General features: G+C 40.5%; 1 protein-coding gene across 2 annotated transcripts in view; it reads right to left on the bottom strand.

The window, feature by feature from the left end:
- Positions 1-17,597, bottom strand: part of grm2a (glutamate receptor, metabotropic 2a) — a 45,618-nt gene that overhangs the window by 3,840 nt on the left and 24,181 nt on the right. For both annotated transcript variants that reach the window (XM_035386990.1, XM_035386989.1), the window contains exons 3-4: positions 7,909-8,746; positions 4,734-5,797 (exon numbers count right to left, since the gene is read on the bottom strand). In XM_035386990.1, coding sequence (XP_035242881.1) covers positions 4,734-5,797; positions 7,909-8,746 — 1,902 coding nt within the window. The remainder of the gene's footprint in view (positions 1-4,733; positions 5,798-7,908; positions 8,747-17,597) is intronic.

The following is a 17,597-nucleotide window of genomic DNA, read 5'->3' as shown; positions in this document are numbered from 1 at the left end:
GTTTCTATAGGGGGACAGCATTAAATATGATTGTGATTGTCAGTGTGTGAATGGTTTCTCAGTGCAGTTATAAATGTTTACTAAAACATTAACTATAGCATTATAAATCATTAAAACCATAAAACAAAAACAAAAATTGGTGGTTGAAAAAATATTTATACTTTGTGTAAATTATTGAGACAGATGAGTCACAAGATTGCAGTAAAATGTTATAATGTGAGAGTGTACACTAATGAATGAGAATATATACAAAACACCAACAGTGGTTACTGGAACATTCCGTGAAATTTTTAATCTGGTATCCCTGCCACCATCCGTGAATGCCACATTAATTAACATTCATGAATACAGAATTAAATATTAACAATGTTTTTTGTATTGCAGTGCAATGCAGTTACTAGTGCACTTACTAGAACTCATTATTTAAGAATTCATAACTCCACTTTATTTTGTGGTGTTAACAATGAATCAGGCACCTAGTACACTATATGACCAAACGTGTCGGGACATCCCTTGGTCTGGGGCTGTTTTTCATGGTTTGGGCTAGGCCCCTTAGTTCCAGTGAAGGCAAATCTTAATGTTACAGCATGCAATCACATTCCAGAGGATTCTGTGCTTCCCCAACAGTTTGGGGAAGGCCCTTTCCCGTTTGAGCATGATGATTTCCCCAGGCACACTTTTCATATAGAAATAATTTTGTCTAGAACAGTGTGGAAGAATTTGATTGGCTTGCACGAAGCCCTGACCTCAACCCCGTCCAACACTTTTGGGATCAACTGGAATGCCAACTGCGAGTCTGGCCTAATTGTCCAATCAGTTCCCGACCTCACTAACGCTCTTCTGGCTGAATGGAAGCAAATCCCTGCAGCAATGCTCCAGCATCTGGTATACAGCCTTCCCATAAGAGTGGAGGTTTTTTTATAGCAGCGAAGGGTGGACCAACTCCGTAGTAATACATTACCCATATTTTTCGATGAGATGTTGGATGTCAGGTGTCCACATACTTTTGCCCGCTTTTGCCTCAGAAGTGTGCTTTTATGATAGCAGTTTGGATTTTGCAGGATGCATGAATGACAATAAATTTGCTATTACAGGATTTCTTTAGACATTTGTGTCACTATATTCATGGCTATTTATCCGATCAATACATTTGAGGTCAAAGAAAGAGAAAAAATTATTTTATGTTTTGATATTTGCAATATCACAGAGGTATTTCATTTTATATCCAAAACCTATGGTTCATTACCGTACAGTATGTCGTGCAGGTTTCTTATGCAAAGATGTTCAAATGAACCATTGGTAATATGTGGGAGCCAAGTGCTGTGAAACTATTATTATTACATTTCTGTGCTTATTGTGTACTCCTGCAGTTTCATCCTTTTCTCTAGCACTATTTATATGAAATGGTGAATATTTCTGATCTTCAGAGCGTAGAAAATACCTTTAATATTTTATGTGAAATTTGCGATTATTGCACCGTGTTTGTTCTGACAAGATTTTTTTTAAATATTCGGATCGCAAATTGGAAACACGGTGCATGAGCCACATGGAAAACCATGCTGAATTATTCAGCCTCCTTTGTAGTGCTCTGATTGCCATTTCACCGCTGAGTGATATATATGGAAATGAGGGAATCCAAGTAAAAATCTTTTGAGAGGAGTAGAATTTTGAGCAGACTTTGGCGAAAGCGAGAACGAGGGGGAAAGATACTGCTCAAGGAAGAAAAACTAGAATCATGTTAGAAAACCCCCGTAAACAGTTATCTAATTGAGGAGTCATATATGCTTCACAAAAAGTGCAGAGTTACTTATCACAGTTTTACAATAAAAAATGTTTTTGTGTATGTGGGGGAATGGGAATTGAAGAATACCAACATGTTAAATAGCTGACCCTATTTAAAAAAGGACTGCATCGTTGTCTGAAAAAATAAAACATAACAGTTAATCTGCCTTTCCTGTCTGCCTCGTTTGAGGTCCACCAGAGAGTACACAGCTGGGATTCCAACGTCACTTTTACACCCGATTCCACACAGATACACAAGAGAGCAGGCTGTTTCTCCCTGGCAGTCTCCACTCTGCCACACCAGGGCACCCCCTATTCACAGAACAGATTTCCCCAAGAGAGCACCTCTACTGAGCTCCCGAGAGTCACACCAATTCCCTGAGGCTGTGGCCAGGGGGTCCTTGCACGGAATGTGGTTGATGAGCGGTACCTGACTTACAGTACAGTCTTAATACTATTCATTCACCGATTGACCATTCAGTTTATTGACAACACTCCACAATTTAAAAACCCTTTCATTCCAGGCTACTCTGCCTGCCAGTACAAAAAGTATTGGCACAGGCTTGTCACACCTCATCTCATCTCCCTCCACTGGCTACCTGCATGAGCTTGTAGAAAATTCAGTACCTTGATGCGTGTCTATCAGGCAGCTAAAAAGACAGCTCTGTTTTATCTTCAAAAGATCATCAGACCCTACACACCGACCGGACCTCTACGGTCTGCTACCTCTGAGTATCTGCCTGTACTTCCAGGTCATGTCGTCTGTCTGATCTGACCCCCCGGTGGTGGAATAAGCTTCCCACCGCAGTCAGGAGAGCAGAAAAGCTGCAGACTGAAAACTCACCCTTGCACCATGGCTCCTCTGACCTCCTTTAGATATCTTTCCTTTTTATCTTTCTTTTGATTTTTTTTTTTGGATAATATTATAGGCATAGATGTGTAAAAATGATCTTTCTAGCTTTAATTCATTTAGTTACATTACAAATTAGGTTATGTTAGGTTAGGTTAGGTTAACATTATTATTATAAATTGGCCTCTGTGCCTGCTTGGTGATACCGCATTTTTTGGATTCTTGAGAGTAACGCTGATGGTATCGATGACTACATATTTCTTCTGTGTTGTATTTTGACTTTTCTGTGTTGTGATTTATCAGACTGCATAATGGATGGCTCGTAAAAGACCATAAAGAATTCTTGAATCAAAACTAATATTGAACTCACCGTTTTGGTTTGGTTTTGAATCAAAACTCCTTTTGGTTTCTTTAGCCTATATGGTTTGTTTTTGCTCATTAAGTGAAAAGTCATATAGACTAATTCATTTCTAGTAAGCATAATTAAATGAGGAAATGCTGGCGAGCCATCAGCTTTGAAAAAAAGGAAATCTAGTGAAAGGCCAGTTTCCCTGGCCCTGGCATGATTAGTATTCTCTGTCAATGACTCCCATCATCGCAGACAGGCTCCTCTGCGATCGCCGTGCCAACCTTCGGAGATCTGATGGAATGACACTTCACTATTTAAAATCCCTTTCTCTCCACAGAGTATTGACACACTCTCCATGCTTAGGTTTCTTTTGAATAATTCCCTTCCAAAGCACAGAGCACCACCACATATTCTTAAATTACCAGTTTTTAAAAAAACTACACTGTTTAATTGCGATTCTTAAAGTGGTGTAAACAAGCTTGTAATGGCAATAGAAAATTGCACCCTCTAGATATTTTGTTAAAGTAAATCAACACTTGTCTGTGGAGGGGCATATTGTAATCACAGTTCATTTGATAATGACTTGCCATCTAGCCCTGAGTTTCAAGGACATTCTGTCATCATCTGTGTTGCTCTGTGCAATAAAAAAAATAAATAAAAATTAATTAAAACAATTTCTTATCCAATAATTTTTCTTGATATGATTTGTTCAAGCATTTTGTTCTCTGCTGGTGCACATTCTTACGTGGCATAACAGAAGTCTCCTTTCATCATACTTAAAGAAAGGCCATCAAAAGGATTTTATATCTGCCATCTAAATCTGCAGGCGCTACAGAACACACAGAGACATCTTATGACCTATGTTTGTTCGGCAATATGAATCTATGATGACACTGAACTGCCAATACAGGAGGGAAGTAAACAGGCAATCATTCAATTGTGGATGGCAGAGGGAATCTTTAATGCATGTACAGGTTATAGGTTGAAGTTTAAAAAGCAATATTTTATTCAGACTGGAAACCTTAAATTATAATTATTGCCTTTGAATATAGCGGTCAGATATCCATCCCCCACCTAAAAACATGCATCATTACGTGGTTCCAGACAGTATTCCAGACCAGATTTAATTTTTCTAGTAAATGTGAATAACCTGAGACATGAATCATATCACTGATAGAAAAGCGAACCCTACTCCAGAAAAGAAAACTTGATTACAAGGCTGCTAAAAACTATGCTCCTCTCTTGCCACCTATGATAGAGTAGATGAGATGGCCAATGTAAAACAGAGGGTACAAAGAAATAAAAGCTTTGACCGTTTTTCCACAATCCTTGTTTTTTTAGTTAAATAAACTCTTTGGTAGAAGTAAACAAACATTTTTCCCCCTATTGATTCCTATCCTTCCTATCCACTCTGGGTTCATCTGCAGACCCATATAATATCAGCATCAAACAACAACTCTTTAGCAGACTCAACAACTATCACAATGGTTGTGGTGATAGACTATGGTGGATGAGGTCGAGATTTTATTTATTTATTTATTTATTTATTTATTTATTTATTTATTTATTTAACCTCATTTTATTGAATAGTGCTTTCTGATTCTCAGGTGAGAGGTACAATCCATTATGGATTTTTAGTTATGCATGCAAACAGCAGTCACAACTGCTTTGTAACGTATATTCAAAGGTTAGACCAAAGTTAGATGTTTGACCTTAAAAATAAGCTCTGGCCTACACAGGCGCATCACTCACCCTGTAGTCACTGGCCGTGACGTAGAATATGGGCTGGAAGGCCAGCCAGATGATGCAGGTGGTGTACATGGTGAAGCCGATGAACTTGGCCTCGTTGAAGTTCTCTGGGCACTTCCTGGTCTTGAAGGCGTAGACGGTGCAGAGGACGATGAGGACGCAGTTGTAGGTGAGGGACACCAGCATGCTGGAGTCCTTGCTGTTGCACTTGAGGGTGACCACGTCTCTCCTCTCGGGGCTGATCTCCTTGCGCACGCCCGGCGCCTCCACCAGCAGCCACACCACCACCACCACCAGCTGGCAGGAGATGAGCGCCAGGCAGATGACCACCTGCGAGGTGGGGCTGATGAAGCGCGGCCGCTGGGCGCCATCCTTCACGCCGTTGAAGATGCGGGCGATGCGGTTGGTCTTGGTCAGCAGGGCCGAGTAGCAGACGGCGAAGGAGGTCCCCAGGCCCAGCCGGCGCAGGGTGCAGACGGCGGCCGACGGCTTGGCGATGTAGATGAAGGTCATGCTGTAGCACATCAGGACGCCCAGCAGCAGGATGTAAGACAGCTCCCGCCCGCTGGCCTTCACCACCGGCGTGTCGTTGTTCTTAAAGAACAGGCCAATGACAAAGAGGGTACAGAGCATGCCCAGGCAGGAGATGGTGACAGGGCCGATGGCCCAGGCGTCTTCCCATCGGATGTACTCCTCCGGCAGGTCATAACAGCCACTCAGGTTCTCCAGGGGCCACTGGCCAAAGCCGCAGTCCATGCAGGTGAACTGGTCCAGCAGGTACTGGTAAGGCTGGCAGGGGATGCAGATCCAGCAGCAAACGTCCCCGGGCTGCATGCTCTTTATTTCGTTCTTCTTGCAGGGGTCACTGCACTGAGACGTGGGTGCCACCTGGCCGTCCCAGGGGATGAGGGAGGTGTTGAGGGTCAGGCTCTGTGCCCAGTACCCCACTTTCCTGTAGAGGAACCTGCCATCCTCTTTGTGATAGTGGAAGATGTTGTAGCGGCCCAAGCTATCTCCGAAAGAATCAAAGTGGACAGTGTTTTCAGTGTCCGCTGGACGGAATGGGGCTGAGGGTAAAAACCACAAGGTAAATATCTTATCATTTAACAAATACAAAACAATTTCAAACAGTGTTTCAAGTTTTAATTTAACCTATCATATGATGGAGCCTGAGCTGGAGAGCTAAAGACAACGCATTTTGTTCCTATACAAGGATCCTATATACCATACTTTCACAGACTATGTTGCTTAGCATAAATGCATGTGAATGTTTATGCCGTTTTTATGAAGCTGCTAGTCAGAGATTATATTGGCGTCCTGGAGTTTTAATGCAACATTCTTCTTAGAAAGCATTTCCTCAAATTCTAAACTCCTGGGATCCAAAATAGCATGTGTGCAACCTCTGAACGGCACCAAATTGAATGTTGCTGAAGCATTACTGCATGTTTGATTTCCTGGCGTTATTATGGAAATGAGATCGCTGAGTATCAGCTGGAGTGTCTGTCTGGATTGTCCAATGCATTCTTTTTCTTTTAGAAACATAACAAAGAAAATGTCTCCATACCTATTTTTATCTTAGAATGATACAGGGCAGTAAATGAAAGAATAGTTGTACATGCATTCACACCAAATTCATCAAACAGTACTCTGCCAAACACCAATGTATGCTTCCACAAATTCATAGTACATCTCTGCACACCTCTCATTGAACAGATTTCCCTCTCTTTTTATATAGCGGCAGTCAAGTATGTATTCTTTCTATAAGGTATTCAAAAAATCCACCCCTTCCTTACTACTCATTCTACGCAGCTCCTAGTCCAGGCCCTGCTGCCCTTATGCCTGGAATTTTGCAATTCCCTTCTTTCTAGTCTCCCTGATTGCACCACTAAGTCCCAGCAGCTAATAAACAATGCAGCAGCATAGCTTGTCTACAATCTTTTCAAGCATGTTCACGTCACACCCCTCCTCATCACACTTCACTGTCTACTCGTTATAGCTCACATGATGTTTAAGAGCTTGGTACTAGTCTACAGGGAGGTGCATGAAACAGCTCCACCATTCGTCCAAACAATCTTTAAACCAGGCACCCCAGTCAGATCTCTCTGTTCTGTGACCCTAGAGTAACTGGCTCTCCCCTTCCTGTGTGGTCACTTCCCCTAGAACCTCTGTACTGGCCCCAAAGTTGTGGAATAAACTTCTTGAAGCGGTCAGGAGAGCAGAATCACTGGCTATTGAACAAAGATTGAAGACCCACCTGTTAAGACTACATCTTGGTTTCAGTCACTTTCTATGGTTTTTTGTTTCTCTTCTTTGACAGAGTTTGTATGTATTTAGAATTAGCACTTTGTATTTAAAATTTGCACGTTTTTGGACCTGCATGCAATGGTAAATTATGTTGCAGATATTGTATTGTACTAGAAAGGACAGATCTGGCAATAAACCAGGCATTACAAAAAACATATTTAAGCCACCATAACCATGTTTACATGATTAATAAACATCCTGTTACCTAGAAAGAGGGTGGGACACACTTTCTTTGATAGTGTAGCCCTGGCTGAACACATTCTGCATTTTTACCTGACAAAATGACTCAAGGGATTAGCTTCTTTGTTATTCATAGCACAGTCTCTATCATTTCCTGCCATCAAGACAGAGTGTGACAAAAAATTTTTACTGAGCGTGAAGCTGATAATTAATGTTTTATCTTAGCAAATTAAATCATCACAAACCCTTACCAAGTAAATGTGAATAAACCTAAACCGTAAAATGAATCTTGAGCTCATTTGAAGTGAGTTATTGGTCACATGGGCTTCTGTTTCAGGACAAGCTGCATCGATACATTGCATCTTGCATCTTGTGACAATGCGGTTATAGCAGTTATTGCTGTTGTGAAAAATAAAGAACGTTTACTTGAACTATTTTTTTCTTAACCATGATATTTACCATGGCACATGCCTGTTGTCTTCTAACAGAAATGTAAAATTTGGCCTCTGGTCTTTAAAACATTTAAATTCCCCTGTTTTGTGACAATGCACATTACAGCTGCATTACAACGCACAGTTACAATTGCACTCATAACCTGTAGCATGTGAAACTCCAGCTTTAAACCTCAATGCAATGTCAGTCACTTATTACAAAAATCATCAACACCTGCTTGCCTCCCTGTATGCGCACTCACCATCAAACTTGGACTTCAAGACAAAGTCCCTGTAGAGCTTCTTCCCATTGCCTGGCTTCATGGCATCACATAGTTTGGTGGAGTTGGGGCACATGGCCTGCCTCATGTTGTGCAGGGCGTGAGCCATGGCGTACACAGCATTCACCACAAACATGATCTTGGACTCCTGCTCGAAAACGCCATCCCGGAGAGAGTGTCTGCCGCAGCTCAGGTCATGCAGGCTACACTGGAAGCGGTGTTCCCAGAATTCCTGGAACCAGGGGTTGCGGGTGTTGTTATATGGGTCCAACTTGGTGAAATAGTCAGAGAACTCTGGGATTGGGTAGGAGGCCAGCTCGATGGTGAAGGCCCCGTCGGCCACCAGCTCGCTGCCCCTCACCACGCTCTCCTGCGCCCCCCAGCCGTCGCTGGCCACCCAGATGAAGGAGACGTTCATGAGGGTGGCCGATACCAGCAGCTCGCGAGCGTCCTCGCTGCGGGTGAAGAGGATGACCACCCGAGCGTTGGACTTCTGCAGCAGGGAGCGTATCACGCCCTCGTAGCTCTGTCTGTTCATGGAGCGGCTGACCTTGGCGGACGTGGCGATGCAGATTTTACGAGCCCGGGCCTCCTGCTGGAACGCGTCAATGCCAGTCTCTCCATAGTCCCCCTCTGAGGCCACCGTGGACACGTACGTCCAGTTGAAGTAGCGTAGGATCTCTGCCATGGCCTTGGCCTGGTAGAAGTCTGGTGGCACGGTGCGGGCAAAGTAGTCGTAGCGTGTCTTGTCACTGAGCTTGGCGCTAGTGGAGGCATAGCTGATCTGAGGGATCTGAAAGAGTCTGAGCAGATTGGCCACCTGTTTGAAAATGGAAGACAAGAACAAATTAATACACAAATAAATACCTTATTATTGAGTTCACAATGAAGTCAAAGTGAATTATTGTGAATGCACACATAAATTACAGAAATAATTCAAATGATTGAATTTCTATTGAGCTCAATTTGCCTTGATACCACCTTTCACAGGTTAATGTCCCTATCAGGATACAATAAGGTTTGAAGTGATTACGGTCTTCCAACACTTTCAAATAGTTCCCATTTTTCTTTCACCGTTTATTTTCTTGAAATGCCCAAAAGAGTGCCATGAGTACTCAAACAAATGGTCCACATCTGTCATTGTTTCACAAGGCTTTTATTTTAGCCTAAAAAGTAATCAGCCTCACTCCAGTCTGAGCCTACTTGTCTCCTCTCCGCATCTTCTTTCACAAGTATTCATCTCTCTGATTGCCTGGCAGGAGCCCGGAGGTACTCTCCATCCTCACTATTGTCATATAAAATCTAGGATGCCGTCAGTCCGTTTGGGCTGCATTACCATCGATAAAGGGCAAAAAATGATTTTTAAAAAAGTTTTCTTTATATTAACACAGATATAGATAGTAACAAATCCTAATAAACACTCAGCCTTACGTCAAACATGGTGGCAAGTACTTGCAATGGAAAAATCTATACCAGACAAAAAAAAAAAAAATTCTCATTTCTGAGTCTTAAAAATGACAAACCTTTCCAAAAACTCTTTATCTACACTGGCTGTCCCTGAGTGGCATTTTATAAGTTATTTATACGCATAAATCAGCAGCTTACAGGCCAGCAGACTTCTTCCAGGAAATCTGGTCACCCTATTGACACAGTTTTATTTTTAGTGTACCAATTTACATTTACATTTATTTATTTAGCAGACGCTTTTATCCAAAGTGAAGTACAAAAGTGCATATCATGGTCATTGGAACAACTACAATCTTACCAACAAAGAAATGCTAAGTGTTCATTCAAATCTGAAAGGGTACAATCATCCATTTGTTTTTTTTAAAAGAAAGACACTCTATGGACAACAGATATGTCCTTCTCAAACCATTGTGGTGACACAGGGCCACAGGGGACGTCAGCCTGGCTGAAATAGTCCGCAGCACAGAGCAGATGCATTGCCTGCTGTGGGCGGTTCTCTCACTGCCTGAAGGAAGCACTGCAATGCATTCCCATGGATGCAGACATACAGCTATTTCTCTTTAATTCAGCCTCTACCTTTCTCCCCACAGAAATGGAACCTAATAAAATAAAACTGCTGAGAAGTTTATTTCTCACTATGGCATTCATTCTGTAATATATTATTATTATTATTATTATTATTATTATTATTATTATTACTTTGCCAGATGCACTTAGCTGAGGCTGTATACTCTTAAATGGGTGGGGGGATAGGGGGGTACACCCCAAGTTTAGTGAATGTAGGCTACTTGGGAGCACTATACCAAAAAAATGTGGAAACAGCAATTTCTCAGAAACGAAAGCTGATATTTAAACCAAATTTTGGGCAGAACATTATAGCAATGGGTCCAAGTTGGGAAACCAACAGAATTGGTTGAATGAAAGCTCTGTAGCGCTTTACCCCTTCATTGCTGCTGGCAGTGATATTTTCAATTATATTAAGTATTTATATTGTAATTATACTGTATAAGAATTTTATCATTTCATTGTGTGAGAAAAAATGTTTTTTCTAAAACAACTGCCTGTTCAAAGACATTGTTTCTATAGTTATCAGGGGTTACTAGTCACAAATTAAAGTGAATTAAAAAAAAAACTTGTGTGGTTCTCAGGAGGATAAAATAAACCCACATCCTCCAAGCTACAAGCCGAGCATCTTTAATAAATTAGATCATGTAGACATGAGATTCCATACACTGTTACACTGTGGGTATGTCTTGCATTGCACTGAAAGATAGCTGAAATGTGTACATTCATTGCCAACTCTCAGAATACATAACTGATACAAAATAAATAAATAAAATTCAGATATGGTATTCTGCATTTATATGGGCAGAGATTATGAGAACAGAATTTTTATTTTATTTATTTATTTTTTGCCTGCAAGGAGAGAGGATAGATTTAACTTGTGAATAGCCCCACAGCAGTGTGGCTATTCTGTGTAATTGCATTCTGAATTGTTCCAGGTTTTGCTCTTTCAATATATTGATTTTATGTATCTATATTTCTGTATTTCTTAATGACCATTTATTGTATTTTATTTATTTATTCAATTCCTGGTCATGATATGGCACATTTGAGCATTACAACGTCCTGTGGTGAATGAAACCTTTGGGGCACACATTACAATTCGGCACTTGGATCTTCTTATCCTGAGCAACTTACACAGATAATGTTTTTATATACAATCCACATATACAACTGGACATATATTGAACCAGTAAAGATAAAGTACTTTGCTCAAGGGTACAATGTGAGCACCCCAGCAGGGAATCAAACCCATAACCATTGAGCTACAATTCCAATTCCCAAACTATTACAGTACACATTTCAACACGCATGCTGACACATTGATGATGCAGAGCACAAAACTGGTCACTACTCATCACCAGCATAAAATCACATATTATTAAACAAGCTCAATTTACCCATGTAGTGACAACAGAACAATTTAAGCTAATTAAGAAATTATTTCTAATTAACAGGGTTCTACACTAACATTTTTTCCCCAAGGAGCACATGTGCTCCTAAGTTGAAACATTTAAGAGTACACTAATGCATGCAATTAGTAGATGTTCTCCTATATTATTTTTTTTCCAGTTAGCACACATCAATTTTCAAGAGCAAAGGCTCCTAAAATGGCACGCTATAATTATATGAATCAGAGAGGAACCTATTTTCTCATTATGAGATTCCAACAGCTTTTATTGCTTTTTAATTTGTTTAACTGGATAGCCCATACATCTAAGGGCTTTCGTTTGTATGCCAATTATGTAAAAACTTCTTTATAACTTTTCTTTATTATGTAAAAAGCAGTCTAAATCATTACAAAGCCTCCACCTCACCACCAGTGAAAAGAGGCTACACACAGGACTGAATGCATTCTTGTCCAACACCCCAATGGAGCTGTGACACTTGTTTCCCTTTTTGACTTTTATATTATGGCAGCACCATTAGCATTAATGGTGTGCTAATTCCTTTCATTTTCATTTAATTTTCAATGTTCTTACCTGACTCTTTGTTCCCCAACATTCTCGATTTTCTCAATGAAATCTAACTGCAGATTACAGTGAGTAACCGAACATGGCTTTCAGTGGCAACAAAATAAGGGAACCACTGCTTCAGAGAGCCACTAGATCAGCCAGCTTATGTTTTCATCTAAAAGTCCGAAACATTTCAGACCACTGTTTATCTGTTTACAAGTACATAACAGACATTTTTACACAAACCTTTTTTTGTAGATCTGTTTAAAAAAAAATGTAATTCTTTAATGCATTTTTGTAATGTGCATCTTTGTTTCATCGGAACAATACCGTCCTTGCCCTTTACGCATGAGCTTGGCCATATGCCCTCCTCCATCTCCGCCCCCAACATCCTGTTGCCATTATTATCTGCTCTCAGCCTTCACCCTCCTAAAGGAAAAAAGGTCATTGTGTATACCAGCCATCCCCAATAGGTGGCCCGTAAGCCACATCCGGCTTGCAAAGGGTTCACTAAGAGCCCATCCGTACTGTGGCTCACATGTGCGTGTAATCAAGCTGTTAATGATGATTGTATTTATTATAGAAATAATTATTCAAATCCTTATATTTGTCCAGTATCAGAGAAGTATCAGACTGAAAGGTCTACAGGAAGAGTTAGCCAGCCAGCCAGCCCTTTGCTTTGAGGACAGAATGTGGTCACAGTGAATCCAACCAAATTGGGTTCTGGGCACAGAAAAAAAAACAACAAATGTCAGCATATTGACTTTTCTCACCGCCGTGGAAAAACTTTCATCACTGATGCTTGGTTGTGATATTGGGTTGTTTATGTAACTGAGGAGCCTTTTCAGCATTTTAGATATCTGTGATGGTGACCTGTAATGGCCTGCCACATTCCCAGGAGGCCCTCCGTTGATTACGCTGAGCACCGCTGTCCTCCGATATTGGCCTATTTCCCTGTGCTCTGTCCTGATCTGAAGACTGATTGTGAAACCTACGGAAAATTAATCTGATCTAAAAGGCAATTTGCCTTCTGGCCTCAGTAAGGGAACAGAGATGGTTGTGATAATGTGCAAATTTGGCTGACCACTCTGTTAATCCGAACGGAACAAATGATTGTTTATTGCTTCCGTCCTCAAACGCTGGAGCCCTGACCAGAACCAAGCGTAATCAGGTTTTCCCAGACACCTCAAAGTTCTATAATGCTGTGCAAGTCAAAGTGTCAATTCAGCCTAATACTAAGTTTTGCTGTAGTCACACTAGAGAAGTAATATTTCAGTCCGGCACCCTTCCCTGGCCTGCGGGTTTGGCACAAGCTCTGAAGGAACACACCCGATCAAACATGGTTTGAAAAACAGAAACAAGATTTTTTTTTTAAAAGAATTAACTTTTTGATATTGGGGAGGAAATCACCATTTGTCATTGAGACAGGATGAAACATTACCCTTTATGAGTGTTGCCATAGCAGCCATTAAGGTGGCAAATGCGGAAATGAGCTGGTTAATATTAGAAAAGCTATGTTTCCTGAGTTCTTTTTTCTCTTCGCCTGAGACCAGCTTTACTATGAGCTGAAAGCCATTGAACATTATCTAAAAATGGGCCACTGCTTAACCTATTCTGACAGCTCATTTGAACATGTGTGTTGACGGCAGCCTACAGTCTCAGCCAGCAATAGCTCCTGGCAGCTGAACGGCATTTTTGGCAGAAGGGTGGAAAGAAATGTTATGCATGCTGACAATTAAGAGCTGATCAGCATATAAAGAACCATTTTATTATTTATTCATATACTGTATAAGCCTGTTTTTTTTCATTATTGCAAAATATCTTGCTGGATGTACTATGCTGTAAACATAGATAAAACATGTATAAACCCATAAAAATGTCTCTTCATCTCCCGATCCATGCAGCATATTCATATATGACTGGACAGCCTGATTTAAATAGAAGGGAGAGGGAAGAGGAGTAGAGGACTTCCCTCCTGCTCTCTGGGGAATACATGCATAGTCTGTCCTAATTCTGCTTGTTTTCTACTCTACTGCAAGATGCTTTTCCTCTCTGCATCTGCATGTGAAAATCCTAGCCCCCCAATACCCTCATGCACATTCACACATAACGCATGTACATTCACATGCATACACAAATATGTACACACATTCTGACACGCATTTCCACACACACGCACACACGTACACACGCACATTCACACATAACACATATACATGCACATACATACACAAATATGTACACAAATTCTGACATGCATTTCCACACGCACGCACACTTGTACACACGCACACACACATGCATTCAAGCTCACATACACACACACATGCACACACACACACACACGCACACACGCACACACACACATGAAGTAAATGTTGCAACATTGAAGGGAGCCCTCTGGCCCTGCTGGTTGAGTTGAGCTGTCCGATGGGTTTTATGCAGGCCAGAGTCTGGAGGGAATCATCCACAGCCCTCCCATTCTTCAGATCTCCAATAGCACTCCCGTAGGGGTCATCGACCCCTCTGTGAACCCACATCCACAGAGACACTGAGAACAACCATCCCTTCCATTTCATGATAGGCAATGGCTTCTGGCCCTGGATTAAATATTGCACCAGTTCACTTCCCTAAGTACAAAATTGGTTAGCTGAACCATACAGTATAGCATCAATGTGTGCAACTCTTATCCCTTTACTCACTTCAAGTCTTTCAGGGACCTCAAGCATTGGATGAAAACAAGTACCATCAACAAACCAAGGACCCGTTCATTCAATGACATGGTATAGGGGCTGTATTTCCTTATGATTACTAGTGTATCATATTGGTGTCTATATTATCTAGTTCATAGTAGGAGTAGTCTGATACATTTCTAATATTCAAAACCCTATTTAGTTTTATATTCATTTTTACATTTGCCTTGTTTTTCTTACTTTTATTGTTAATGCTTTTAATAAAAATGGAAACAGTAAGTAAAACAACCAGCAGACCACCCAAATGTATAAGTCTATCTGTGTTCTCACAGAAGGCTAAGCTAAAAGAGCACGCTGTCTTTCCTGACTGTCCAGTTCGAGGCATTCATTTATAGCACAGGCTAAGAAATATTAATGTTTAATAACACTGGATCAGGTGATCTGATTGCTGTGTCATTACAGTTTGCCACATTAAAATATCAAAAATTTATTTTACATATTGACTTTTTTTTACCAGTATGTTGCTTCAATTTCACATACTGTATGTTGAGTGTGTTTATAACTACAGCGAAAACTCTATTTTGGAGTCAACATAATTAATGGTGAAAACCAAAGGGATAATCCGCAATGTTACCTTTTAATCTGACTACAACTTACTTGAATGAAAACAGGATGTTGTAAAGGCATGTCATCTGTAATTATTTCACTCCAAATATTTAGACAGGGGAACCTTTACATCTCTTGATATCTCTGTCCATATACTATACAGTAAACAGCACACAAATAAATGAATAAAAATCCATGGGGAGAAGATACAGAGGGTCCAGTATAGTCAGGTTTTTAAATTATGTGGTCCACTTCCACATTGGAATATTTTGTCGTGTTTCATGTTCGAGTTTGCAATGCCCAACTGTCAAAATCATTTTAAACCTGGACGAATGATTCTTCTGTGAATCAGTTTAAATATTCTGTAGGGAGAAAACTGAAGGAGCAGAAAACATATGGTTGACATCAAACACAGGTACGTCATAGAGACCATCCATATATATTTTTCTCCCAGGCAATTCTACAGGAAGAAAGATTGGTTTCTGTCTCGATTAACTCTTATAGATCTCAAACACACTCAATCCTGACAGCAGCTCTTTATACTACAATGACACACTGCCAATAGTAATTTATAACACTAACCATGGTAAAAGCTCTATAAAGAATTCTGAACAACCAGAGTAAACTGACTTTGTATAAATTTTTGTTTTGTAAACATGATAGCAGCTCTCTGTAACACTTTACCCTGTAACTGCATACAGTTGTGCTTGAAAGTTTGTGAACCCTTTAGAATTTTCTATATTTCTGCATAAATATGATCTAAAACATCATCAGATTTTCACACAAGTCCTACAAGTAGATAAAGAGAACCCAATTAAACAAATGAGACAAAAATATTAGACTTGGTCATTTATTTATTGAGGAAAATGATCCAATCTTACATATCTGTGATTGGCAAAAGTATGTGAACCTTTAGGATTAGCAGATAATTTGAAGGTGAAATTAGAGTCAGGTGTTTTCAATCAATGGGATGACAATCGGGTATGAGTGGGCACCCTGTTTTATTTAAAGAACAGGGATCTATCAAAGTCTGATCTTCTAAAAAGTGGAAGTGTATCATGGCACGAACAAAGGAGATTTCTGAGGACCTCAGAAAAAGAGTTGTTGATGCTCATCAGGCTGGAAAAGGTTACAAAACCATCTCTAAAGAGTTTGGACTCCACCAATCCACAGTCAGACAGATTGTGTACAAATGGAGGAAATTCATTGACCATTGTTACCCTCCCCAGGAGTGGTCGACCAACAAAGATCACTTCATGAGCAAGGCGTGTAATAGTCCGCAAGGTCACAGAGGAACCCAGGGTAACTTCTAAGCAACTAAAGGCCTCTCTCACATTGGCTAATGTTAATGTTCATGAGTCCACCATCAGGAGAACACTGAACAACAATGGTGTGCATGGCAGGGTTGCAAGGAGAAAGCCACTGCTCTCCAAAAAGAACATTGCTGCCTGTCTGCAGTTTGCTAAAGATCATGTGGATAAGCCAGAAGGCCATTGGAAAAATGTTTTGTGGACGGATGAGACCAAAATAGAAGGTTTTGGTTTAAATGAGAAGCGTTATGTTTGGAGAAAAGAAAAGACTGCATTCCAGCATAAGAACCTTATCCCATCTGTGAAACATGGTGGTAGTAGTATCATGGTTTGGGCCTGTTTTGCTGCATCTGGGCCAGGACGGCTTGCCATCATTGATGGAACAGTGAATTCTGAATTATACCAGCAAATTCTAAAGGAAATTGTCAGGACATCTGTCTGTGAAATGAATCTCAAGAGAACGTGGGTCATGCAGCAAGACATCGACCCTAAGCACACAAGTCGTTCTACCAAAGAATGGTTAAAGAAGAATAAAGTTAATGTTTTGGAATGGCCATATCAAAGTCCTGAAAGCAAAGGTTCACATACTTTTTCCACTCACAGATGTATAAGACAGAGAACTGTCTTTAGGGACCCTGCAGACACATTTGCGGACAGCAATGAATGGCCGATGTTTGCACACAACCCTGACATCAGCATGCCTTCTATTGGATGTTTCCTTATGCAAATCAACATGAACAGGCACATGCATCCAATTTATGAACAAATGGCATTCATCATCTGGTACACCTGGGATACGCACAAGGTTTGTTTATGTTTTATGAATCCTGCAGCGGTTTTTTCATAGAAAGTTTTCATTAAGAACAAAAGTAAGAAGAATCGAATAAGTTCTGTGAATGAGACCCATTTTGTTTTACATCTTTTCTGACCCCATTAACAAAAATGTTCAGGTAGGTTCACTCATATTTGAATTCATGTGCATAAATCTAAACATATGAATTCATGTCAATGCATAATTACATACTTCTCATGCCCAAATCCATTCATTTGGAACTGTAAATCAACTAGTCGCTCAT

The sequence above is a fragment of the Anguilla anguilla genome, chromosome 13 (assembly GCF_013347855.1).
Source record: "Anguilla anguilla isolate fAngAng1 chromosome 13, fAngAng1.pri, whole genome shotgun sequence".
Taxonomy (NCBI): domain Eukaryota; kingdom Metazoa; phylum Chordata; class Actinopteri; order Anguilliformes; family Anguillidae; genus Anguilla; species Anguilla anguilla.
This window is presented reverse-complemented; position numbering and strand designations above follow the sequence as displayed.